This window comes from Manihot esculenta, chromosome 5, assembly GCF_001659605.2.
Source record: "Manihot esculenta cultivar AM560-2 chromosome 5, M.esculenta_v8, whole genome shotgun sequence".
Lineage (NCBI taxonomy): Eukaryota > Viridiplantae > Streptophyta > Magnoliopsida > Malpighiales > Euphorbiaceae > Manihot > Manihot esculenta.
This window is the reverse complement of record NC_035165.2, coordinates 1,578,995-1,606,510: the sequence shown is the minus strand read 5'-3', so window position 1 is coordinate 1,606,510 and position 27,516 is coordinate 1,578,995. Positions and strand designations below refer to the sequence as shown.

The 27,516-nt window shown below is 33.8% G+C and overlaps 3 protein-coding genes across 3 annotated transcripts; all 3 read right to left on the bottom strand.

The window, feature by feature from the left end:
- Positions 1 to 5,122: 5,122 nt before the first annotated feature.
- Positions 5,123 to 8,135, bottom strand: LOC110616153 (protein IQ-DOMAIN 17). The gene is made up of 5 exons (XM_021758493.2): positions 7,522 to 8,135; positions 7,105 to 7,416; positions 6,636 to 6,881; positions 6,342 to 6,479; positions 5,123 to 6,242 (listed from the first exon to the last, which is right to left on the bottom strand). The coding sequence occupies exons 1-5, from the start codon at positions 7,645 to 7,647 to the stop codon at positions 5,400 to 5,402; spliced, it is 1,665 nt and encodes a 554-aa protein (XP_021614185.1). The 5' UTR covers positions 7,648 to 8,135; the 3' UTR covers positions 5,123 to 5,399.
- A 5,209-nt stretch (positions 8,136 to 13,344) lies between these two features.
- LOC110615176 (NAC domain-containing protein 43) lies at positions 13,345 to 15,077 on the bottom strand. Its single transcript, XM_021756904.2, has 3 exons — positions 14,753 to 15,077; positions 14,369 to 14,643; positions 13,345 to 14,274 (listed from the first exon to the last, which is right to left on the bottom strand). Exons 1-3 carry the CDS (start codon positions 14,934 to 14,936, stop codon positions 13,552 to 13,554), a joined length of 1,182 nt encoding a protein of 393 aa, XP_021612596.1. The 5' UTR covers positions 14,937 to 15,077; the 3' UTR covers positions 13,345 to 13,551.
- An 8,627-nt stretch (positions 15,078 to 23,704) lies between these two features.
- LOC110615967 lies at positions 23,705 to 24,526 on the bottom strand. The gene has a single exon (XM_021758242.2). It carries the CDS (start codon positions 24,431 to 24,433, stop codon positions 23,834 to 23,836), a length of 600 nt encoding a protein of 199 aa, XP_021613934.1. The 5' UTR covers positions 24,434 to 24,526; the 3' UTR covers positions 23,705 to 23,833.
- Positions 24,527 to 27,516: the final 2,990 nt, after the last annotated feature.

Sequence of the window (27,516 nt, the reverse complement as noted above, 5' to 3'; positions counted from 1 at the left end):
CAACATCTTCCCGGAGGATAAGATCAAGTGAGAGGCTGAGGAGAACTCCGCCAACTGAATCTTTGCTAATAGATTTTTAGGATAGAGACTTGTCCAAGTCTATTTTATCTCTTCCAAGGATCGACTCTTTACTACTATATCGTCTACGTACACTTTGACTGTTGATCCTACCATGTCTTTAAAGATTCCTGACACCAGCCTTTAATATGTCGTCTCTGCATTTTTTAAACCAAAAGGCATTACCTTGTAGTAATAAACTCCTTCGTCTATTATGAATGCAGTCTTCTCTACATCCTCGATGTCCATTATAATTTGATGGTATCTTGAAATGTCATAAAGGAAGGAAACTACTGCATGACCCGAGGTAGAGCCTACTAGCCTGTCGATGGACGGCAACGAGTAATGGTCCTTTCGACATACTTTATTTAGGTTTGTAAAATCGATACACATTCTCTATTTTCCATTAACTTTCTTCACCAGAATCGCATTGGCGAGCCATGTGGGATACTAGACTTCCTTTATCAACTCTGCACTTAAAAGCTTATCAACCTCTTCTTTGATCGTGCAAAATTTTTTTTCTTTTATTAGACTCGTTTGACATTCTTATCAATAGATAGCTTATAAGTAATGAGAGTTAGTTCCACACCTGTTACATCTTTTGGAAATTAAGTGAAATTGATTACTCGGCTCTTTAGTAATTCTATTAGGTGAGTCTTTATTTCTTCAGTTAACGCAGTACCGAATTGCACCTTCTGTTCTTTACCTTTCTGGACCTCCTCTATCGGGTCTGTCGATTCTAGTTTTACGTGAGATTCTAGCTTTTCCAATAAATTTATGGGCATTGTTGCTTTTTCGAGGCTTTTTGTTGGATTTGCGTAACCTTTTTTGGCCAACATCAGATTGCCTCGTACCACTGCTATTCCCTCTAGAGCTGGAAGTTTAAGACACATAGCACCCATATTAATAATGATATTATGGTAGTTTAGGACTGGACGACCGAGTATCACATTGTATATATGCAAATGGGATATCTACCACTGCAAACTCTGCATACAATTCTCGCCTATATTTTTTGTCACTCAATATCAAGGGAAGGTTGATGGTACTCAGTACTACCACGGTCTTATCTCTTAATCCTACTAAAATATAAGAAACCCTGATAAAGTTATTCTTATCCAAGTCTAACTTGTTAAAAACATTTAAGATGAGAAAGTTAATAGAACTATCTGTATCCACCAATACTCGCCTTACTTCCTACTGATTCAGAAGGACCTTAATGATCAGCGGGTCATTTTGAAAGAATCCAATCCCTTTGTCAGCAGGACCGAACCTTACCTCTTGTTTGGCTTATGGTTCTTGATCAACTAATAGGACGTCTTCTACTACACGCTTGTTTTTTCTTTTGCTCTTATCGAGTCCCCTGTGATGACATGCACAATTCCGGCCATTTCAAGAGATAGAGAGGAGAGATTCCTTTTTTCTAAGGGAAATTTAAAAATAGACCGATTTTAATACAAATGAATAAAGAGAATTTAATGGACTTTTCAATAACGGAATCAAATGATGTTGCAGATATTAGATTAATGACTGGTTGGTTTGAATTTACATTGTGATTAGCTAGACCTATAAAGAAGAGAACGTGAGGTAGTGGGTGCTCACGGCAGCCACTCCGACACTCAAGTCAGTATATTAAAGAAGAGAGTGAATAAAATGAATTGCTCAGAGTTTTTGTTTGAGAGAATAGCGTACATTTGCCTCTGTGATTTTTATTCTTTTATACTATAAGAAAGTGGAGATAAATATAACATTTCTCGATTATCCGGACCGACTGCTTGATAAGGGATATCGCCAATGTTAGTAATACCGCGATTATAGACGTAATGAGAATACGCTGCACTGTGTCTGCTAACGGTAACTTCGTGCTGAGACTCACTTTATCGAGTGAAGGGTGAATCTTGATGATAAATCGGATGTTAAAGTATTTAGATCTTTCTTTTCTTGAACTGAACTGTATTTTTTATTTTTTCAAATTCTTATCACGTGTTTGTGACAGCTCGTGACTTATTTTAAACGTTTGTTACGTAGATTACTAGTAATTACATATATATATTAATAATAAATAATATAATTTACAATAATTATGTATATTATATATACACTTTGTTTTCGCTATGTAGAGCGTCATAAATGAGATACACGGGGAGTGCTAGGTGATGATTTCTAGTTGGTTGAACTGCGGGTCCTCTTTTGATAAATGAGGAAAAAATACTCATGAATGTGTAACCTAAACCAGTCACATCATATAAAACCTTTAATTAGAAAAGGGAAGGCAGCCTCCTAAGTTTCACACCGCCGCAGTCATTTTTTAATAATATTTATTTAAATTTTTCATATCAATAATTTTTTCTATAATGAAGTTGTAACAAAATATTATATATGAAAATATTGTAATAGAAGTCTTTTCAATTTAAAATATTTAGATTTTATTGCTACGTTAGAAATATATATTTTTGTTGATTTTAAACACTTATAATATAGTAGTGTTTTTACTATTTCTTTTTATTTTTAACATTGTAGATCCACTTATATTGTTTAGAGTTTTCCTTTAAAAGATAGTAGGTTTAACTCCGATGTTATACGAAAATATCAATTTTCACCTATTATTATTATTGTACTTATTTTTAATGGTGCAGAGATAATTATGCATAGTATTGCTACGATGGTTTGATGTTCACCTGCTACAGTAGAAGAGGTACAGGCTATATTAGCAACGATTAAATTAGCATACGAAACAAGCTTTTTATCAATTAAGTGTGTAACAGATTTTACAGTTGTGTATAATATTTTATATTATATAAAATCTGTTCTACCATGAGATATTAAGGCCATGAAAACCGTAATTTTAGAGATATTCCCATCTCCATCGAATCTATTATCCCATGTCAATTTAATATTTTTCAGATATAATCACCAAACTTTGTTTTAAAGGTTTACTTTCTTTAGATCGGCAATTGTATCGATTATAAAATTTAAAAAACTTGCTATAATTTCGTTTTGCTGCCGGTATGTAATGCAATTTTATATTGCAGGTAAAAGAAATTGTTATATATAATTGAAATTATCAAAATATTTATAATTTATAAGTAACTGTGTATTTTATTAAACATTTTCATTTATAGATTTTTTTTGAGTTTTTCTTAGAAAAGTATTAATTTAATTATAAAAGTATCGTATTAAAATATATTTAAATCTTAGTCTAAATAAGTAATAATGGTTATTTTAATTAAAATTTAACAATTTAGATATTCAATTTTGAGAAAGAGTAATAGTTAATAAATAATTAAAAAAAGTTAACACAATAACTATATCTCTCTATTTGATTTTCCATACCAAGAACTTCTATTATTTTTTTTTTTTAAGAAACCAAGAACTTCTATTATCATTTGTTATAAACTTAAACATACTCATCATAAAATATATATAAAGGTCTCACACAGTCACAACATATTCTTCGGTAAAAAAAAAATTGTAACATATTTATTGTGATTAAATGTATCAATTCAAATTTATAAAAAAAAATTATTTAAATATATGTGATATAGTTATAACGAAACTGTAGCACGATTGATTATTCTGCAAGAAAAGAAATATGAGACTGTTGACAACTATTTTGATATTCAATTCAATAAATTTAAAAAAATAACAAACGTAAAAAATTGCTTAAAATTTAAGAGTAGTTGTAATGATCCGTATTTTGATTTCTATGATTATTAATTTTTATATTGTAATAAAAATAGAGTTAATCATCATATTTTCTAAAAATCCGATTAGTATCAACTAATTAAAAGGAATATCATGATAATGAGTGTAATGTGATCTATTGAATTGTATATACTAACGGTTATTCTCTAGACTCAATTTACTAAAAAAAAATACTATAGTATTTGAATCATGACAGCTCTTTTAGACTTATCTCGACAAATTCTCATTTCACACTTCCAAAAATTTTTAGATTTCTTTTTTCTGATAAAAAAGCTAAATTGGAAAATATATACATTATCAAGATACAATTCAATCCTTTTCATTTTTTTTATTCTTTTTTATTTTATCTCATTAAAAATTGCGATGACTTTATTTTTAATAAAAGAAAAATGATTTCTTCGATTATTATCACAGATGAATGAATCATATTTTTATCAATACAAAATAAAAATTGGTGGATTAATAAACAGACAAGTAGAAGTTCCTCATGGGCCAACAATTATCAGAGCCACGGGTTACTCATCAGTGTACCATCAGCCCACAACTCAAGTAGCGTGCATCCTCCTCTACAAAAATCATGAAGGAAAGAATTTTCTATATTATGATTGTAATTTGCAAGCAATCCGTATTAAGCAAAATAAGCTGAGTGGAAGGGAAAAAGTATTCTTATATGGCCCATATCCAATGAACAAACTTTCTAAGGACCTGGCCCATATGTGACTTATGGATTAAACCTTCGATGAATTGATAAAAAAAATGGTAGAGATTATATAATAATTTACCAAATCCCTTTCCCAGATCTCCCCTGGGAAAATCTGGTAACTAAATTGGGTAAAAGGAAAACCCAGTTGCAGAATGATCCCATACCTTATTTAATTTAAAGATAGAATTGGTGTCCGAGTTTTTTCAATTGGCGCATCATCTTCTTGAATGATGACATAGTCATGACAGCAAGAGCCAAAGGTTGCTTTTGGTACCCACATTATATGACATGTGTCAGCATCAATTCCATGATCATTATGAGTTTCTGCGAGGATAAGACTTCCATTGCACATGACCTTTGTAGCTTTTTACATGGGGAAAGAGCTAAAAGTTAAAGTTCCTCTATTCTAAAATGAAATGGGAATGCCAGCTTAGGCCAGGTCCACAGAGATGCCGTTTATTATATCTATCATTATGGGTCCATTTTGATGCTTCTGCTTTCTGCTCGTTGATGATCTTAAATCTTCCGCTCATCATGGAGTATTTATATATATATATAAATATAATTACAAATCACACACGACCTTGGACATGGAGTATTATGAAGGAACTTAGTTACTTACGAGCAAATAATAGAGACAAAACCATTAGAGATCGATTAGCTGCAGCAAAATGGGTAACTAAATTGTTAAGAATTGCTTGAAAACAAGGGCACACCCCTATGGTTACAACTTCAAACAAAAATTAAAACTAAAAAAATGAAAAAAAAAAAAGGAACCCACGCGATTGAATACCATGTTCAACTACGTACGAACTTGTCCAGAAACTCAATTCCCCCGAGGACAGGATAATCCAACCACCAGCAGTAGGGACAGTCTCAAATTAAAGTAGAAAGCCTAAAATTCATGATTCATATTATGATATCCACCATTAAATTACCTCAACCACCTCCTGAGGTCGCTGGTTGAAGATGGTGAAATCTCACCTCCAAGGCTGTCCGTACAGCAAGATGAATAGTTAGATTGCTGTTCTAGCCCACCAAATTGAACTCCACTAACACTCTTAAAACTTGGACTCCTCAAGCTATGTCCAAAACCACCGCCAACACCACCGCTATAGCCTATCCCCACGTTATAAGGATCAGGGACAGGAAATGAAAGCCGTTTCTTTGCGTTCCCAACTCGGTCTCTCTCAGGAGTTGATGGCCTCTGCCTTGGTGCACTCTGGGATCTCACTCTAGCCTTTGCAGACTCGGTTGCAGCCATGTAATTAGGCAAGTTAGTACTAACTGCATTACTACCACTAGCACCACCACCACCCCTTCCATGTTGATGCAAATTGCCAGTGTAATAGTAATTGGACCTCAGGCTTGGTGTTTGAGAGGGATGGTAGCTTCTATCTTCTCTTGCACAACGTGGGCTCGCTGATCGGACCTGAACAGGCCTGGTTTTTGATGGAGAGGGTGTAATGGGAGAGTGGTGGAGAGGTGCAGTTTGATGAGCTCTATGGAGTGGAGAAGAGGTAGATTGTGAATTGGTTCTCTGGTGCTGGTGTTGGTGATATTGGCTTTGGTTGGCTCTTCTATAATTGGGAGCTAAGTATGAGTAAGGCTGGGAGGTGTCAATTTCTACGGTTTTGATGGGGTCTCTTTGGTCAGTTGAAGCTCTAGCTCTGCTGCTATCCCATGGCTTTGTAGCCATCCAGCGGTCAAGCCATTTTGGTCTTTCTTGGAGCTCATCTTCATTCCCTATTGACGGGCTCCTACCAGTTCTCCATATCTGATTTGAAATGGGGTATAGCAAAAAACTGAATCAGTAAAGCTCAATAAGAGGATAAACACAGGAACAGAGGAGACAGAGGACGTGGAAGAAATGAACCTGCTGAGAGAAAGCTTGGGATAAGGTCTTTTCTCGCCTGATTGCAGCCTCTTTCCTCTGTTGTAACATAGCTTTAACCTCCTCAATTGTGTGAGGCCGTTCATCCCAATCATCTGCAATGCTGCTTCCCTCTCTTGACTGTCACATATTCAACTATACATGAGAATCTTAAGCTTTTTATCAGAAGCTAAAACCAAAAAGCTAAGGCGCTTGAAATCATGAATTAGCCATCATTACTGCTTTAGAAAAGAGTAAAAAAGAATTCCCAAAATGAAATGTTGTAACTTCTGTTACCATTGATTTTCTATCTGAAATGTCTTGAAGATATCGTGATTCAATTAAGCTATTGGTGTCGCTAAATGTCGACTTCCTGCTGCCATCATGCGAAAGCCTCTTGCGTTGATCCAGCACCCGAGCTTGTACTCGAACCAGAGCTTGCATGCATCTCAGGGTCATCTTTGCTTGCTTTCTCACATTGTGTCCCCTTACTAAAGCCTGCAACTTTACTAGCCCTTTAAGCGCACGAAGTGCCCTCCTTGCCTTCAACCACCGATACACACCCATTTTTATTAGTAATTCTTCTTCATTAACTCTTTTAATGTTTACAGTCGAACAAACTAAAATCTGAGACATCTAACAAAGTCTACACGCATGCCGCGTTAGATTTTATGCCCGCTGAAAATTAATGCTTTCAATCGAACTCAAATGGGAAATTAACCTCTCAGTAATCCAAATAACAGCTGTATATATAGTACTTGCTTACCAGATATCCTCTAAAAGCGGTTTGGATAACAATTGCTGCATAGTGTTCTCTGGCCTGATAAGAAGGTCTAGTCAGTCGAGCTACTTCCACGGCGGCCTGAGCTGTGGCTACCGCAGCCTCAGCCGCAGCTGCTGTGGCCACCGCCACTGCAATGGCGTGCTTCTGCTCAGCTGCCGCAGCATACACATGGTCCGTCGGTGTCGCGCTACCACCACCGGAAGCCTTATCAGTAGCTGACTTCGAAAGCGTCTGTTGTGTCACCGTTTCTTGATTCGTGGGTTTCCTAAATATCCATCGTCTTTTCTCCCTCTTCTGCAGAAAAACCATGGATAAAATTAAAAAAGAAATAGGACGTTAACATAGAGTCACAGACAGATCAAGAAACGAAAACCGAGAATAGAGATGCAAAAGAAAAACCTTTTCTTCATCTTCTTCTTGGTCATGCTCCTCTCTTCTCCTGCAACTCTTGTCAGTCTCTTTAGTAGGAGATCTAAAAGCCCTTTTCACAGCAGTCAACCATGAGCTACCTCCCCTCTTCCCCATCAAAAGATAAAATTAAACCAAGCTGCATTTACAGCGACACAAGTAGAAAAAGGGGAAAAAAAATATATCGCAAGGAGCCAGAAACTGAGAGGTAAAGACCAAAGAGGGCTGGGTCTCGCTTGCATATGGATACAAGAGCCCCCACGTTCTTAACTGTGACAGGGTGTGAGAGGAGATTAATTAATAGAATGTAACGTGGAACAGGTACAGCTACAATAGATTGTTTGCAAGCAGAGATATCATATCTTCTTTAATCTTATATGGCAAAAACTAAAAAGAGTATTTTAATTTTTCTTGGACAGTGATTTTTCTTGGACAGCGATGGTAGTGTCAGGAAGTAGTACGTCAATGTATTTGTTGAGTTACTTATATTATCACAGAGACGGTGAACGAGAGAATCAGAATGGCATCGAGAAGAACGACGAAGTTGGGAGGCATGAGGGGGTTGGGAGAGGGTGAGGGCTGCACAGGGACCAAAAATAGCTTTAATGGGGAAACAAAGGCCATTTCTTTTTCATTTCGCCTTTTTTAGTGTTTCTAACTTTTCATTAAAAATAACCAGTCATCTCGCGTGGCGTCACGTGCTATCTCCAAAAGGGAAGGGCATCTGGTGGCACTTCATTGCCCACGCTCTTCAAATAAAATAAACAAATCAGCAGCATGTTGATGTTTTGACTCAACTAAATCAACTATCCCCATGCCAATTGCCAAAGACTGGTCAATTCTGATTCAGATTCCTCGATATATATATATATATATATATATATATATAATTCTAATAGAATATGAAAATGATCTTAATATCATTAAATATATCATAATTCCTGATAAAGATTAATGTGAATTTAAATGTTGGAGTTGTGAATTCCAAATTACAATTGAAAGTTACTCAGATGGTCCAAGGAGAATTCGAAGGCAAGAAGCAGTAGTTGTACAGTTTGAATACATGCCTCCATTGAAAACTTCGAAGAGAAATTAAAGAGGCAACCCTTTTGTTAAGAAAAGAATTGTAGTTTCAGGAGATGGTCCCTAGTTGCTTCATCAGTTTATGAATCCATGGTCCACACCAGAGGCAGTGTCTGAACACTAAATGAAAGAGATTGAAGACTTATCAAAGTACTGTATGCTCTAGTAATGCAACCAAATATCTAATAGAAGTGAAAAAGAAGACGCATTAGAATGAGAGACCAATTGGGCCAAATATAGGAATCACTTGTATCTCTCCACAAATCAGCTCTTCCAGGCACACTCCAAACTGACAAATCTGTGCAATCCCTTCTAAATTTTGACTAGTATTTTAACATATAGCCCTTGTTCGAACCCTTCTTTATAAACAATAGACACCCATAATAGGCATCAATCCTTCCAGCTATGCACTGCGCTTCACAGATTCTGTTTCTTTTTCTTTCTTTATAAACACAGATTCCATTTTCTGTGAGGATCACAGTCCCACCAACCGGGTATTTCATCATCATCCCACGTTCTCTCTCTCTCTCTCTTCTATAACGCATTCATGAATTGGAAAAAGAAAATGATAAAGAGGAAATCTATATATCCTTAAATTTTGATTAATAAATTCAATGCGAAACAAACAATAAAGAAAATGTTATTTTAGTATTTTGGGCAATTATAGGACAACATTGGCAAGCTCCAGGTGCAAGGAGCAAGATGATAAGGTGGCTGAATTTCCTGTAACATAGTTCAGGTTTGAGCCCATATCCACGAGCTGCCAGGGTAAATTATTGAAGCCTGACCGAGTCATGCCGCCGTCATACAATATAGCATCCACTGTATTGTTTATAAAAGTAAATTCTTAACGGATTTATTATACCCATGAAATAATGTTTTTTTATCATTTCAACCTTCAACTTTTCATCAAGATTTTTTTTGAAAAATAATAATAATAATAATATGAGGAGATGGAAAGAAGGGAAAGAGGCGAGATGAGTAGAAAACGCATAAAATATAGGTAAAATTTTAGATTTATGCATAATAAATGGGTGAAGCTCCAATCTACCAGGAGAAGGAGATGCAAGCATGGCAATTTCAAGTTGCAACAGGCAGAGCAATGTAGCAAACCCAGGTTAGGCCACAACATTAGGAATTGGACCTAGTTGTTAGCCCAATATCTCCTGGGCCTCCTCCTTGAGAAGCCTGATTTTGTTCTGGTGTCAGAACATGAAATGAGGGAATTTTAATTTAATTAACTATTTAAACAAATGGAAAATAAGTTAATGTGTGTATGCATCCCTATATTCAACATTCTAAAGAAAAAAAAAAAAAAGAACCCAATGTGCTAAAAGAAAAAGGATTGGCGGATTATTATTTATTTATTATTAAAACATATAAATAAATATTTTTAAAAAATATACATATGAGAAAGGAATTAATCTATACTAACTATTAATCAAATCAAATCAAATATCTTTTTTAGATATCCATAGGGTTTTTTTTCAAAAAGAATTAGCTTCCAATTGATCTACAAATTAGAATTATTGTAAATGCCCAAATTGCGATCTAGATGTAACATGTTGCCAATATGGTTAGACTCTATCTCACCTAACTTTGATTAATTCGATAATGGTTTAACTCTAATTATGCATTTACTTGGCCCAATCATCATCAATAGCTTTACTAAAGTAATTAATCACTAGGAATCTAAAATCTTCTTTCTGAATTTTTTTTTCTTTTATTGCCGTCTCCATTATCCCATCAAGCATATAAATATACAAAACGTCAATATCACTGTAAAATTAACACTAAGTATTTTTAGTTAAATTTTAATAGATTTCAAATCTAATATTTCCTCTAATTTTAATAAATAAAAAGAAAAGAAAAGAAAAGATAAAGTTAACACCACAGGCAACAAGGTTAGTCTTTCAAGATTATTCTGATGAAATCTTGCAATAATTATGATTTCTTCAATATAAAATAGAGTCTCCTCTTATCTTTTTGGTTATAGGTTGTATGGTGGATTTGCGTTAAAAAGTCTTCAGCCGTCAATTATTATTATTTTTTTCCGACAAATTAAATATTAATTTTAGAATAATATAATTACGTGACGTTAGGTGAAACAAATAAAGGTTACGCCGTAGATAGAGCACTAGGGAGGAAGGTGTAGGAAGATTCTGTTGGCATTGGAATTGGAATTTTGCGTAAATTTGATTTTATGATTGCTTTGCTTCACCAAAAGGTTGGTTCCTTCCTTCTATTCTCCCCTCTATATTACCCAGATATTTATAATAAGCTTTCTATTCTATGATTAAGGGTTGACTTTTTTTAAACATATTTTCAAATAAAAAAAAAACAGAAAATGCAACATTTATATGATTAAATCCTTTTTTCTTTTTATTGAATTATTGCAATGCTCCATTATTAATATCCCCTTTTCTTTCCTTCTTTTTTCCTTTTACTTTTTTCTCTATATTTTAATTTGTGGTTTTAAAATGGAAAATATTTTAATTTAAGCAAGATATATATTTTTCTAATTTTGAATTTATAAGTATGGATAATACATTTGTACCGTAGAGCTTAAGTGAGTACTAGTGGCCTATAGCTGCAAATTTTTATTAAATAAGTCGCAATCAATAGCTATCATTCAGTAGACTGTTGGTAAAGCAAAGGTCAATTACTCCGTTGACTAAAACCAACTTTAAGTATAATTAGACATTTAATCAGATGATCAACGTCTGTCTCCCATTGGTAATCTTGTTTAGTTGTCTTTAATTTAGGGACTATATTGTCATTTGACCAACTTAATCACTTTATTACAAATCTTTACTGTGCAATTTGCCAAATTTTGTATGTCTTACATTAACTTCATCCACTCATATTTGTATAATAAAGAGATTATCACAAAAGGAAAAGAAAAATAGTGTGGTTTTAGATCTTTTTACCATTATTAATTTTTTAATATAATTATAGATATTATTATGGAAATTAACAAAAGTCTTAAAGCAGTGGGTGAAGTTGAATGAGCTGAGGATTTAGCCATGTACGCATCACAACCATGTTTCCCGTTAATCAACTTTGCTTACCCAACGTTTTCATCCCAATTTTACGTAAGCAGCTGATGGGATGAACACGAAATTCTTACTTTTATATGCTTTTACCTTAAAAATATTCACTCATATATAAAAATGATTCATAATATTATTTTCACTTCACATATAGACATGTTGAAAGGGCAACGAAAGGTGGAAGGAGGTGGTAACTATAGCTAGCAACAGACATGATTGGATGAGAGATATAAAGACAAGTGTACGACTGTCAAAATTTTCTATCATAATTTTAACTTATATAAAATGTTAACTCTTTTTTAATGAAATATGATATAATTAATATACGACTGATTAGATTTTATCAGAAATTTTAATTATAATAGTTGATTAAAATAAAATAATAGATACGAAAGATTAAAAATCGAAAAATTTTATTAAAATTTTTGAAAAATTGAAAAGTTAATTTCAAAATAAAGAAGAAAATATTATTTATAATAGAAAAAATCATATTATATAAAATTATAAAAATATATAAAAAATAATTAAAAAATAAAATTCACTTTTTAAACTGTATAATTTTCGTCTCGAATTTTATGACAGGTTTTCGGCTCTCGTCACACTTTTAAAAGTCGTGTGTTTCGAAATTTATTTTTCGAAAAGTTATTGTAAGTCTCTATCGGACGTTTACAGCAAAATTAAATCTGATAATCTGCCGTAAAATCTAAGATTAAAATTAGATTCGGTCTAAATCTGTAGTAAAATTTAAAATTAATGGCTCCATAACAATAATATAATAATCATAAGAACAAAATTCAAATAAAATAAATTAAAACTAAAGTAATCAAATGAATAAGATCTTTTGAAATGGAATTAAGATTTATGTCATTTTTCAGATGTTATGAAATATTGACAATTTAGCATTTTCACATTTGCCGTGCTTATTATTTGTTTCCAAAGCAAGATCTATTACAATTAGATGAGCACCTACCAAGGTTATTTGAGTTTTACAATGGTTAAACTATTGACTTTTGTCTGATTTCTTAATTCCTTTTTGTTGTAATTTTAATTAATTTATTTATTATATATGCTTGTGTCATAATCAAACATTCAAGAATGTGACCTTAAAACTTTGCATTATTATTATTATTATGAATCAAGAACGATAAATTACAATAGAAATGACACCATCATAAGAATCACATTTTATGTAATAAATTTAATATTTATATATAAAATAATATTTTTTTCATTATCAAAAATAAATAAAACAATTGTTAAGATATGACTATTTTGTGGGATTTGAAAACAATCTTTTTCTAGTTTAAGTAGGAAAAACAAATATCTTTTTTATTTTTATTTTCCTTGTCGATCCAAAAATACTGATACAAAATCCTCTATATCGTTTTTCTTCTTTTTGAAAATTCGTTAAGTAATACAATATTGGTTAAAAGAAGCAAGAATCTGTGTGTATGTAGTTAGTTATTTAGCCTATAACCAAAGTCCCACCAACTTTTCCCATATTGCATGGACCAAGATTAACACAGCCACAGACTCTCAGGTCTCGGCTCCTAAAAACAAACCGACAAGCCATGTGACGACCTCAACCATAATTACACACACGACTATCTTGATCGATCATCATCTTAGAGGAATTTAAAAAAAAAAGGGTAGAATTATTACTGCAGTTAGAGGGATATTATCATAAAAACCACTCGGTCTATTTATTGCTATAAAGGTTTCCAGATAACAAATTGAAAATGGTAGACATCTTGATTAACAAAAGATAATGGTTGACAATGCCACCACATCTAAGAAATCTGATCTTCACTTTATTTTTGCTATATCACTTATACTCACATAATACTCCTATATCATTATTCATGTGGGGTTATTCATTCATCTGCTATACACTAGACTTGGAAACGTAGCATATGGGGTCCGCCGTTGACGACGGTGATCGAGTGCTGAAGTTCCACAGCTCAGTTTCATTGTTATAATCTTGAAGGATTCCTTGGTATGTTGTGCTATATGGCAATGAGAATGATGGTCGTACTGTTGGGAATTGGAGATCAGGCTGGTGTTGCTCCACTGGATTGCAATAGGACATGTTTGGCTCATTGAAGCACCCAAACTGCCTCGAAGTTTCGGTTTGCCCATTCAATTGTGAAGCTACTAGACGATCAAGAGCTGCCCAGTTGGTGAGGCCAGAGTCCAAGGGGTACACTGAATTGGGATCCATGGAGCTCACCTGGTTGGATATTGAACCTTCATTAATCATGGGTGGGTAACAATTTTGGCTGCAGCTTGAGTTTGGGCTCTCGAGACTTGGAAGTTTCATGCACCTGTCATGGTAGACATTGTTGATTGTTGCATCGGTTGGCCTGAGAAATCTTGAGCTAATATTGTTTGCTTCTTTTTCTTCCTCGCTTTTTGTGCCCATGTATTGAAGTAAGCGATCTACAACTCCTTCATTGAAAGGCTTGAACATCTCAGTTGTCCTTGCCTCCATATTGATGGAATTTGAACTTAAAGGACTATCTAGGGTTTTATGGTGATTTTTCTTCTTGAAGACACGGCAAACAACCCATCCATCTTCCTGTGCTGCCTCTCCCAAAACATTGGAGACCTTTGGATAACACAAAAAATAATTAATTTGGAGACACTAAACTAATTAAGTACGAATTTAACTGAACCAACTTATTAAATAAATGGAGGCTTACATTGGCATCAACCACATTAATGTTGTCTTCAATTCTATATTCATGCATAATCCAATCAGATTTTTGGCCATGTGGGGCTCTGCCTTTGTAGAAAACAAGAGTCTTCCTCATCCCTATTCGCCTACCGTTGCTGTATATAACCTTATCGCGGCCGGTAGCTTTCCAAAACCCAGCAGCAGTTGCACGATTAGTGCGAGTCCCGGTGGGATATTTCTTGTCTTTGTGGCTGAAGAAGTACCAATCATTTTGAGGAGTGGTTCCTATTTTGCATTTCTCTGCAAAAAGACTAATTCAAATGAACATCGCAAGGCTAGCTTACAAGGGGAATAATATGAACAAGTTAGATAAGATGTCTAGAGGAATTAATATATACAGCTGTATGACCTTGAATATCCCATGGCTCAAGCTTATTAAGATCAACATCACGAATCACATCTAAGTCGATCTTCTCATACGAGACCTTCTTCCTCAAGTAGTAATGCAAGAGTTCCTCTTCTGTGGGATGAAATCGAAAGCCAGGAGGCACCCGTGATTGTCCATTTACAGATATACTCATGCTTTCTGACATTTAGAGAGAAGAAAAGCAGAGATAATATAAATAGAAATTATGGGGCTATACCAAAAGGAGTATGTATAGAGAACAATATAAATAAGGGCTCTAGGACATAGAAGGCCAGAGAAATAGAATGAGAAAAGCATTTTTTTTCCATGGCGACTAGCAAGGAGGCACAGTGTTGAAAGTGGGGTTAGTTTTACTGTGCATTTGAGAAGAGCCACCTACCTACATAGATGGAGAAAGGGAATTGCTTTTGGAAATTTTAAATGGGCCCAAGCTGCTGAGAAAATATATTATATATTACCTATTTAGGCAAAATATATAGTATACATGAAATAGCCAAATAGTAGATTAGTATTTAGGTATAGAGAAAGGCTTGTTTGGCATTAGGGGGAGTCTCTTTCGCGGCTTAAGTGGAATTTTGGCTTGGGGGATTTGCTGCCTCATTTATAAAGACATTGAGTTGGCCCATACGTCAGTGGGGCTATGAGAACGTCTCTGTTGAGTGTGATAACCTCCCTGCGATATGGATTCTCAGTGGTAAAGCCTAAGCCCCCTAGTGTGCTTCGAACCAACTGGTCCTTGCTAAATAAAGCTTGCTACACGCCTACATCCATAGTGTAAATTATAGCTGTGAGATCTAGGAGTCAATCAAATGCTGCCATGTGTAGGAGCTGGTTGATTTGAGTGGTTGGACCGGCGATCCGACTTGTTGATTATGTAGTCTGGATGATCTGTAAGAGAGAACTGAGTCAAAAAGCAAATGACGTGTCTCTGGTTTTGAGTTGCTTTTATCAGTTTAAATCATTTACGGTTCTACTGGGATCCGAGGGGTTACATAATATAATTTACCTGTTTGATTCTATTATATGTGTTTACATAATATAATTTCTCCATGTTAAACGTCCAGATGGACATTGGTAGCAACAAGAGGACAGCAATGCAGGCCACCATCGCAATTACGACCTTGGATCTTAAAATCTCCATAGAAAAACACCTCTTAAACAACCTCTATATGCGCAATCACCACAACAAGAATAAAGATAATGGAGGTGGGTCTCGATCTCTTTATTTTGCTCGCGCAACTACCGCAACAAGAGAGGGAGACTCTTACTATGGGGTAGGCATTTCTCATTCACACTGAAATCTAGACTAATATTTTACTAAAATCTTTTTGATAATTCAAGCCAATGATTTTATAAGTAAAGTTTGTCTGAGAATCATTTTAGTTTATTATGTTTTTTTCTTATGGAAAAAAACACAATCCAATATCAATGTGACTACATCTAAATTTTCTAGACTTTAAATTTATTATTTTTTTCCCTCATTAAGCATCAAATTAATTTAATTAATAAATCACTAGAATATATGTATATGATGTTGACTAAAAGTGATGACAAGTAGTTATGGAGGTCTTGTTGGTCCCAATTCCTATGATTTTTTGGTCCTCTAAATTCCATGATGCTAATTATTATTTTTAGCTGATTAATGACACAGCAACCACTTCACACTTTAGTTAGTAACATATGCCACTTTGTTATCATGTCTCCTTTTATCTAATATCCTTATATATATATATATATAAAGAAGAAATAATAATAATAATAGTAATATTGTGAGGGTGAAAAATTAACAAAGATAAGGTAAAACCCAAAATCAACATGTACTTATGGCCTAGAGACTTGACAATTCCATCAATTTCATTTTAAATTTAACTATTATACCCTCTTATCCTAACCGTTTATAGGATAAATATTATATTTTAAATATAATTAATTTATTGTAAATAAAATTCTGTACAGCTAGAAGTCTTATCATATGTAAAGTTATATAATCTATGTTAAAATGTTTAATGAGTGAGCTTCATTAAAACTTTTATAGTATCATAGCCCTTTTGGCTTAGCAGCTGTTTTCCTGTCTTCTTCGTTTTTACTTTTATCTAAATTGTTTTGTGTTTTTCTCTGTGTTAACCATGACTAACAACATAATTACTCTATCTGTTTTTCCTCATGCGGTTCAGTCTTCCATAATTACCTTATTCGCCTCTTCCATTTCAAACGTTTCCAATTAAATTGTTGTTAAGCTAAACTCTGCAAATTTTGTTGTTTAGAAAATACAAATACTATCGCTTCTGCGTGGGTATAATCTTGAGAGACACATCGACAAAACCTATATTTTACCTCCTGCCTTGTTGCCAAACTCGCATGAATCATGTCCAGATCATATAATTTGGTTCCGTGAGGATCAAATTATTCTCAGTTAGTTAGTTTTCTCTCTTTCCAAAAGTGTGATGAATAATGTAGCTAGAGTTTCGACAGCATTGGCTGTTTGGATCAAACTTGAATCGACTTATGTTACTCGTTCGGCCACCCAAATTTGGCATCTAAAGAGTGTTATGCATCACCTTGAACAGAATGATGAGACTATTGAGGTGTATATGGCGCGAGCAAAGGTTCTTTTGAATCAATTACAATCTCTTCAAAGCCCTATTTTTGAAGATGACTTGGTTGGGATAATACTTGATAGCTTAAATTTGAATTATCAGTCGTTTGTGAGGTCGATTAAGGCAAGGTTACAGCCTGTATTGTTTGATGATCTGCTCAGACTGCTTCTGTTAGAGGAAAAGCAACTGACGAAACTTGAAACAAATAAAGTCTCTCTACCATCTACTGCTTTGATGGTCTCTTGTGATCAATCGCGCAGCTCTCTCTCCTCATGCAATCATAGAGGAGGTCATCGAAAGGAAGGTATTGGCGTGGAGGGAGATCACATTGGTCTCAAACTGTAAATAATTATAATAGTGGACAGTTTGTTAGCTTTGTGACCTATTACAATTGCAACGAAACTGGACATATCTCCAAACAATATCCTAGTCAATGTCGAAATCCAATCAATTCACAAGCTCACCATATAAAGTGTCGCTATGATAATTCTTCCCAACCTTGGAGAGTGGACACAGGTGCTATGCACTATCTTACTGGGTCTCTCAATAATCTATCTCTTGAGTCTAAGTATTATGTTTCGAATGAAGTCAAGTCATCAATGGTAAAATAATTTTCATCTCTTATACTGGTAGTTCTATTCTTCCGTTTGGTAAAAAATTTTGGTTAAATAATATTATGTTTTCTAAGCATTCTCCTTATAGTTTATTGTTTGTTCAAAATTTTTCTTGTGATAATTAGGTTTCACTTGAATTTTTTCCCCAAATATTTTCTTGTTAAGGATATCCGCATGAGGAAAATTCTTCACAGATGTCTAGTTGATCGCGGTCTTTATAAACTGTCTGGTGGTGCTGCGTTTTCTACTTCTATGCATCATGTTTCTTTTAACTCATGGCATTTGCCGCTTGAGTATGCTCATGATCGGGCTGTGTTGTCTACCTTGTGTCATAACAATATTGTTTTTTATTCCAATAAGAAGTCGTTATGTTCATCTTCTGCTGTTAGCAAGTTGCATAGACTTTCTTTTGCTTTGTCTTCATGCTCTTATTAAGAATATGTTTTCTGTTAAAATTAAAATATTTCATTGTGATTGGGGGGAGGGGAGAAGAATTTCAGTCTCTATTGAAATATTTGTCTAACAATGAAATTTCTTTACAAGTCTCCTATCTATATACTCCACAATAAAATGGTTGTGCGGAGAGAAAAACATCATCATATTGTTGAAACCTGACTTGCTATGATGAATATTGCATTGGTTCCCCTATCATATTGAGATTTTACTTTTGAGTCTATTGTCTATTCGATGAATTGTGTTGTTACACCATTATTGGCCAATCTATCTCTCTTTGAAAAATTGTTCTCTAGAAAGCCTGATTTACATGAGTTTCGAGTTTTTTGTTGCCTATGTTACCCTTTCCTGCGTCCATATACTAATCATAAACTTGTAAATTGTTCTGCACTTTGTGTTTTTCTTGGATGTAGCTCCATACACAAGGGCTATAAGTGTTATAATATTAATATTAGAAAGCTATTTATTTCTCGCCAAGTGATATTTGATGAGACTCACTTTCCATTTAAATCATCGCTGGTTATTCACTATCCTTCCAACACAAGCCCAGGTATTTCGAGACCTCCACCTTTTTACTTAATCTCGAAACTGCCTCCAGTTACCTGAACTACTGCTGAAGCTTTTTTAACTACTAATCTAGCTCCTTCTATGTCTCCAACATCCACTTCCACCAAATCCGCTGCATCTCCATTACTAATAGATGTAGCTCCCGCTCAGCCTGTTGTATTTGAATCCGTTATTCCTCCCCTTACTTTAACTACACCCCCTGTTCTGATCTCCACCTGTACCCATCCCATGTTGATTAGGTCACAAACTAGACACTCCAAACTGAAGGTTCTTGTTACAATTGCTCCTCCTTTGCAACTTGTTTCAGTAACCGAAGCTAAGAAGTATCATGAGTGGCGTGAAGCATAACAAGTGAACTCAATTCACTATAGAAATTGGGGACTTGGAACTTGTTGTACCTCCGCAAGGGACGAATGTGGTTGGAAGTAAATGGGTATTTTGAATTAAAGAAAATTCATATGGTTCTATAGCTCATTACAAAGCTCGACTTGTCGCAAAAGGGTTCCATCAAAGGCCGGGAGTAGATTTTGGAGAAACATTTTCTCTTGTTGTGAAACTAACGATGATCCGCACAGTATTAAGTATTGCGGTTACTCATAATTAAGATGTTCAGCAGTATGATGTTGCGAATGCATTTCTGCATGGTAAGCTAAACGAGGCAATTTACATGACATAGCCGCCTAGTTTTGCTGATGATTCCAAACTACATCATGTATGTAAGTTGCATCGCTCTCTTTATGGGCTAAAACAAGCGCCAAGAGAATGACATAATTGTTTGAAAGACTTTCTCTCCTTTCGTTTGGTTTTACTCAATCCAAATTAGATCACTCACTGTTCATTTTTCTATTAAATGGACATATGTATTGTTTAGCCTATGTAGTTGATCTTATCTTGATAGGCAAGAGTTCTGAATTAATTCAGTAAATTTGAAATCATTTTTGCTAAAGAACTTGAAAAAGTTTCGGTATTTTCTTGGAATCCAAGGGCATTGGTTGAAAAGTACTTTACTGCTCACACAAACCAAGTATATTTTAGACTTGTTGAAACGTGTCAACATGTATGTGTCCAAGCCGATTTCAACCCCAGTTGCTTTATAAAAATCTAGTATCAGTAAATTCAGTAATTTGCTAATGTTACATTATATCGTAGCACTATCGGTAGTCTTCAGCATCTCTCCTTTACAAGACCTGAAATTTCTTATTCAGTCAACAAGTTAGTACAGTATGTAAAGTTAGCACAGTATGTAAGAGAATCAATTGAAGACCACTAGTCAGTGGTGAAGCGAGTTCTTCGTTATTTGCAAGGGACTTCTACTTATGGACTGTTGCTCAAATCTACCAATCTATATAATATCTCGGCTTACAGTGATGCGAATTGGGCTGACAATATGGAGGATTGAAAATTCACCACTAATTTTGCAATTTATCTTGGTTGTAATCTTGTTTCTTGGAATTCGAAAAAGCAAAATACAGTTTCTCGATCCTTCACATAGACAGAATATCATGTTGTAGTAAATATAATGACGGAAGTACTTTGGTTTCGTAATTTGTTGTGTGAGTTAGGTATGAAACCAATAATTTTGGTTTTATGGTGTGATAATTTGGGAGCTATATCTCTTACGGTCAATCCAGTCTACCACAGTCGTATGAAATATGTATAGATTGATCTTCATTTCGTTCGTGAGAAAGTTACAGCAAATAAAATTCAAGTTCGCTATATATTCACGAAAGATCAGATTACAGATGTTCTTACCAAGCCATTAACACAGATGCGATTTCAAGATCTCATAGACAAATTGATCACCTTTTCTTATAAATAGTTCACCTAAAGAGAGAATGATAGAATAAATATTGTATTTTAAATATAGTTAATTTACTGTAAATAAAATTTTATACAATTAAAAATTTTATCATCCGTAAAGGTTGTACAACCAATATTAATAGATTTAATGATTGAGCTTCATTAGAGCTTTTACCTTTGCTCACACTTCTAGGCAAGCAAATTGCTTTGCTGATGATTTGGCGAAATCTGTTGGTTCAGGGAGACAAAGAAGCAAAATCTGGAATCCTTCGATTCCCGTCTGTTTTTCGTAATGTCCTTTTCTTTTTTTAATAAAATAACTTTGCCTATATGGTCGTTTGTGGAGGTCGCAGGGGAAGCAATAGATTGTAGGTTGGTTTGTTGCTTCTCCAAGTGGCAACCGCAACTTATGACTTGTTATAAGCTTGAAAGCTAACCACCAATTTCTAGAAACAGTCTCATTCAGAAATAGGAACTACACTCGATGTGCATTTTGGAGAAATTTAATTTTTCTTTAATTTATACAAACAGAATAATCATCAAAAGCAATTATTAACAACAAATTTTTCATCGCATTAGAGAATATCTAAAAGAAAGGGGGCCACAAAAAGGTATTAAATCAAATGAGGAAGAAGATAGACTTTTGGAATCTTTCAAGGAATTACTTCACATGCTCATGTTATTACAAATTAATGTTGAATATAAATCTATATAAAAGCAAATTCTAATATTTTATTAGATGAGTTTATATATATATTTAATCGCTTGATTAATATTTATCTACTTCTTTTGGGCACATGTTTAATTAATTAATTAATTAATAATTTTAATTTATCTCCTTCAATCACACTCTAATAATCTGCATTTGCAAATTATTAATTAGTCATAAAATAATCCTACTTTTCAATGTTGTTGTTAGATTATCAGTCTGCTTTTCTCCTTAAAAAATAATTATTTACATAAAATATATTGTAGCCTATTTTAATTTTTTTGGAGAGGTGACATAAAGCAAAACCTTCTCTTTTAGAAACTTTTACTTAATTTGTTCAAAAATCACCCAATTATTCTTGTGAATATGAATAAAATCAAAGGCAAATTGATTGCTTCTAGGAGAGCTGTTCAATCCTCCATCTAAAATTCCTCCCACTTGCAAGATTTGCAATCGTACTACTATCTCCATTCCACAATATTTATGATTTAAAGTTTATTCACTTAAAATAATAAAATTAATTAATAGTTTCAATTTTAAAAAATTATAATAATTTATATAAAATATTCTTTAAATATTCCTAATTTATTCACATATTAATATTAAATGATTTAAAAATTAATAAAAATATATATGAAATATAAAAATTAATATTATATTGAGATAATTTAAAATAAAATAAATTCTCTGAGAGTTATTATGGAATGAAAATAATATTACATAAATAAATGGATGACCCTGATTAAATTATTGAGTTTGAAATTATAGTTCAATTCATTGAAACCCATCAAATGTAGTATTCAAAATATTGCTTAATTTATTTTTAAGGAAAGAATCCTAAACGAGAGAGATGCATATACAAATTTAAATTATAATAATAAGAAGGTACTTCCCTATTTAAAATATTTAATATATTAAATTAATATAAAAAATATATATACGACCTATTCACACGCATTAACTAATTTAATTTGGTGAGAAGTGTATTTGAATAAATCTAAAAAGTTTTATATTCTACTCTTCTAATTTTTGATTCTCATTTAAAAAAAAAAAAACATACATCTTCATGTATTATTTATAACGAATTGACTAATTCATTAATAAATTATTATTAATTCTATAACAGATTAGCAATAAGATTATGGCTACAGCGCATAGCCCCTTGTAATTATGCTCATCTTTTTATCATGAAAGTAATAATGCACACAAAATAAACAGAATTATTTCAAGTTTTAAATTAGTTATCCAAATTATGCGTTTAGTTTATGATAATTTGAAATATAATCACAATACATGCTCATAATCGAACATGAGTTTTCCTTTTTTAACTAAACCCTTTTTCTTATTGATAAGTATGAGATTGAGATCTGGTGGGACAAGAAGATAATGATACGTAAACGAGAATTTGATTTAAAGGAAAATTAATGGATTTAATTGGATGGTTAAGAATAAATAGGGAATGAACTGGTTTTACAAATCAACTTTAAAGATGTTGAGGATTTCTAGAGCAGGTTAAGAGCTTTTAGGATCTGAGTTTTGTAAAATATCTCTCCTTACATAATCGATTCTAGGGTATTAATACATTGATCGTTCTGATACGTTTCTGCTGAATTATTTTATCGGATACGATTCCATTGGAAATCTACGTATTTTAATAAGATCGGCCTGTGTGCTCCGTGCAGGAATAAAGTCGTAGATGTAGAAAGTCAAACTTGTATTTTATGATAGGTGGTCCTTTCACAAAATGATCGAGTCAGACAAACGAATATAGAAGTTTTATTTGTCATGTGATCTTAAGAGTTTAATTTAATTGTAGTTATGCTATAGTTAATGGAATTTTAGAACACTTCATTTTGTTGAAAAGTTCAATCGTTATTATGTTATCGTTAATGGAATTTTAGAACACTTCATTTTGTTCAAATGTACTAATGGGCTTTTCAAATCTTCGTTTACTTCATATTTCACAATTTTTTCATTGAATTTCAAGTTATGCATTCTCTGTTTTTTTTTATAAAAAAAAGAAATCAAGTGAACACTCTAATATTAAATTTATTAAGTGAATTATAGTAGTTGATTACAATAAATTCTATATAAATTTAAGCATAATTAATATATAATCGTGACATATTAGAGTAATTCACTTCTCTCAAATGTACCTAGCAACTATAATAAAAGATAACGAATTTGTACCATATTTAGAGAAAACTATTAAATATATTTGCCATGCATTCTAATTACCAAGGCTGTTGAAAGCTAATATTTAAAAATAAATAAACAAAATTAATTAATTAATTAATTTAATTGAGGTACAAAATACTAAGTATTAGTGAGTATAATCCTCCCCATATTTCTCAGCAGATCCTTTCCAGCTACTGGACACGCTCCATTGGTCTGAGCTAGCCAACGAAGAGGGGACCCCATTGCCACACTTAGCCACCGTCCTCACGCTCTCTATCAACTCCTCCGTTCGCGCCTCTTGCGCTAGTATCTCCGCCAGCTGCTCTGGGCATATCACCAGCTTCACCTTCCAAACCCCGGTCGGAAACACCTCAGCGTCCTTTAATCGTTTCAATACCCTCTGATTATCAAACGACATGCGATAGGGTGTGACTTTCGACGACGAAGTACAACTTGTCCCGCTGTTAATTATAGAATTTGTATTTGCAGTAGTGGAGGTGGACGTATTTTTGTCGGCGTTGACAGGGAGGAGGTAGTAGAAATGGCCTCCGTGGAGCTCTTCATCGTGGAGGAGAGGTGGAGATGAGTGGTCACTGTTTCGGTAGATGGCATGGCCTGGGAACTCGTTTGTTATGCATTGTGCGGTGATGGGTGCGTAGAGCTCCATGATTCCTCCGTTTGTAGTGACCACTTTTACCATTTCTTCAATCTCAACCCCAAATCTTTTGAACACGCAATTCCCCATCTGTATCACACCTTCTTCTTCAACAATCTCGCTTCTAGTGATATAGATTTTATGGCGAGCGAGAAGATTATATTGATGAGCCGATCATGCGTCGGTGGGGGAGTTTCGTGAGGGTTTCTTCGCTGCGGGCCATGTTTGGCCGACACAAGATCCCTTGCTTGGCTTTGGCCAATCAAATTCAAAATCCTGTAGTTTCTATATTTTGGATGGCCCCACATTTCCTCACAGGGGGTTTACTCTGGCGCGTTGAAGCCAGTTATTCCTTGTTTAGGAACCGGTGATAGAGATTACTTGTAAGCAAAAAATTCAAAGGTCAAAATAGTTCAACAGTTTGACCAACTACCGGATGATCATGATCATGATCATGATTAATCTGGGGTAGTGAGGTCAATGGCTACATGAATGTGGCTATGCTTTTTGATATAGTGGAGCCCACTTTTACTTGGGCCAGGGAAAGTTTTGAGGGTGTTGGTTGTCTTATGCCATTTCCTTGTGGACATGTTTGCCGCTGATGGCTACCGCTGAGCAACTAAGGTTTGCTGGTTCGCGTGCGAAGCGACGCCGTTCCGAGGCTGAGTGTTAAATGGTCATTCAACCAAATAAAAATGATGGATGAAAGGCTTGTCAATGTCGGCGATGTTGATTGAGTAATTATTAGGGAAAATTACTTTTTAGTCCCTAAGATTTAACGTAATTAACACTTCTATCCTTCTATTTTGGTGACCCAACACTTAAGTCCTTCACTTTATTTTCCGTCCAAATTCATAGTTCTTCTGTCTAAAATAGCTTTTTAGAACACGTGAATTGTCAAAATTAACTCTCAATAAAAGTCTCTATTTCAAAATTACGAAACTCAAACTCAATTCACTGTAAATTCTTCTTTTTCTTCTTTCTCATACTATTTTTTCAACACTCCATTTATTCAAAATCACAAAACCAAAACCCAATACCTATTCACTGTAAATTCTTCTTCTTTCCACTTCTTTTTTTCTCATAATAGGATACTTTGATTCTTGATTAGATCAACCGTTGAGTTTTGGGTTCATGATATTAATGTTTTTAGGGATTCTAAATGCAGGAGAGAATAAAAAATTTCTGGGAGAATCCTATGATTGCTTCTGCTTATGCTATTAAGTATGTCAAGGGTTTTTAAGATGTGAATTGGAATATTGGTGGTAGTGCTGCTGATCAGGGAAGTGGTGGTGGGAAGATTGGTGGTGGCGATGCTGATCGGGGAAGTATGTCAAGGATTTTCAAGGGTTTTCAAGGTGGGAATTTTAATCCGATTCATAAATTTTAGGAAATTTGTGAGAAAATCAATAAAGTTAAAAGGAAATTAAAAAAATATGTGGGAGAAGAAAAATTAAAAAGAGAAAAAAAAAAGAGAGAGAATAATGTAAAAGGAAACAGAAAAGATATGAAAGAGAAGAAAGATGGAGGATTAAGAGTATTTTTGGAAAAAAAATTTTCACATCTCACCTTTTACTCTTTAACTAAATGACTATTTTGAACAGAAAAATTATGAATTTGGATGGATGAGATAGTGATGGATTTAAGTGTTGAGTTGTTAAAATAGAGGGACAGAAGTGTTAATTATATTAAATTTTAGAAAATAAAAAGTAATTTTTCCTAATTATTAATTTATTATTCATGCACAACAGAAAAAGATGAGAAGATAATCGTAGCAGTAGGAGTAGGAGTCGACAGTGATGACAATATAGCATTTTGGGCTTTGAATTATTTAATTACGAAAAATATTTTGTACAAAACTGTAAATTTTTAAATATTATTAATAAAAATTACTTTGTTCACAATTTAAAAAGTGTACACGGTATACATTATTCAGATACGACATTGTTGTTAAATTACTTGTCAACAGAACTTGGAAATCTGAGCCCATAGGCGATGCATAGAGTAAGATTGGTTCTCCTTCAATCTAGCCCAGTATCATTGATCATGGATGTAAGTGGGCTCGTGGATACTGAATCTAACAGCCAATATATGAGCCTACTGCCCACCAGTTTTTCTTTTTTTTTTTTAATCTTTGCTTTTGTTTTTAAACAATAGTGAAGTTTTTAGTTGGAGTTTGAAGACATTGTGTGGCTTGGACTTCATAAACTGTACCCTAACTCAAATAAAAAATATATAATTATACAAAAATTTTCAGATATTTATTAAATTTAAACATTAGCATTTGATATTTAAATAGATTTCTTGTTTAATGTATTTGTCCTTGTCAAAATTTAAATCCAAAGGCTCTCAGCTTTAAAAATGACAGTAAAAAATTAATTATCCTCTGCTGTCTATACAAGTCAGGGGTTGGGCTTGAGGAGGCGCAGCACTAGTCAGTTTGTAAAAGGTGGTATCAGAAGCTATGGCCCACAAGGTATGTTTTTGCCGTCCCCCATTTGACTTGGACCAATTTGGGCCCATTTTCTTCATTCTCGGGTTCAGGGGAACCCATGGCATGGGGATTTTTTTATATATATATAAAAAAAGAGTAAATTTCTGAATCATAAGATTTAATTTTTTATTGTTGAATTAAATGTGTTTTAAGTGTCGAAAAGGATAGGGACAAATGAATACATACAATTATAAGTTAGAAGCAAGACGATTTAATATTGTAAAAAAAAAAAAAAAAAAAAAAAAAGGAATAGAATGGATAATGCAATTCCAAGGAAACATACGTTGGCCACGTTGTGGTAAAAGGCTCCCCGTTGACTAATCAGGTGCAGAGACCACCCCTCCAAGTACACAATCACGTTCGATCACAACCTTGATTATCCACTGTACACTCGCGGAGAAGGAAGGAGGTAGCGATCAGGAGACAACGTAAAACGTAGTCGTTTGTCGATTTTAATTTATTTAACATTAAATTTAAGAAATATGATAATCTTGGATTAAAATTTTACTAAAATCATTTAAAATCAAGCAGTTTTTTAATATATATGAACTGCAATGACAGGATTAAATAGTGCGAGCTAAGTAAATAAGCAGTTTTTGAGTTGAGAGGGTAAAGTAAAATGAAACAATAATGGAAAGAACTGGCAAGGGCATGTGGTGTGTCTGACGGGTGCCTCTGC

Coding starts and splice junctions, on each gene's coding strand:
- LOC110616153 (XM_021758493.2), bottom strand. CDS start 7,647: ATGGGGAAGAGGGGAGGTAGCTCATGGTTGACTGCTGTGAAAAGGGCT. Junction 7,417..7,521: donor AAGAAGAAGATGAAGAAAAG/GTTTTTCTTTTG, acceptor GTTTTTCTGCAG/AAGAGGGAGAAAAGACGATG. Junction 6,882..7,104: donor CCGCTTTTAGAGGATATCTG/GTAAGCAAGTAC, acceptor CGGTGGTTGAAG/GCAAGGAGGGCACTTCGTGC.
- LOC110615176 (XM_021756904.2), bottom strand. CDS start 14,936: ATGTCAGAAAGCATGAGTATATCTGTAAATGGACAATCACGGGTGCCT. Junction 14,644..14,752: donor TGAGCCATGGGATATTCAAG/GTCATACAGCTG, acceptor GTCTTTTTGCAG/AGAAATGCAAAATAGGAACC. Junction 14,275..14,368: donor TTAATGTGGTTGATGCCAAT/GTAAGCCTCCAT, acceptor TGTTATCCAAAG/GTCTCCAATGTTTTGGGAGA.
- LOC110615967 (XM_021758242.2), bottom strand. CDS start 24,433: ATGGGGAATTGCGTGTTCAAAAGATTTGGGGTTGAGATTGAAGAAATG.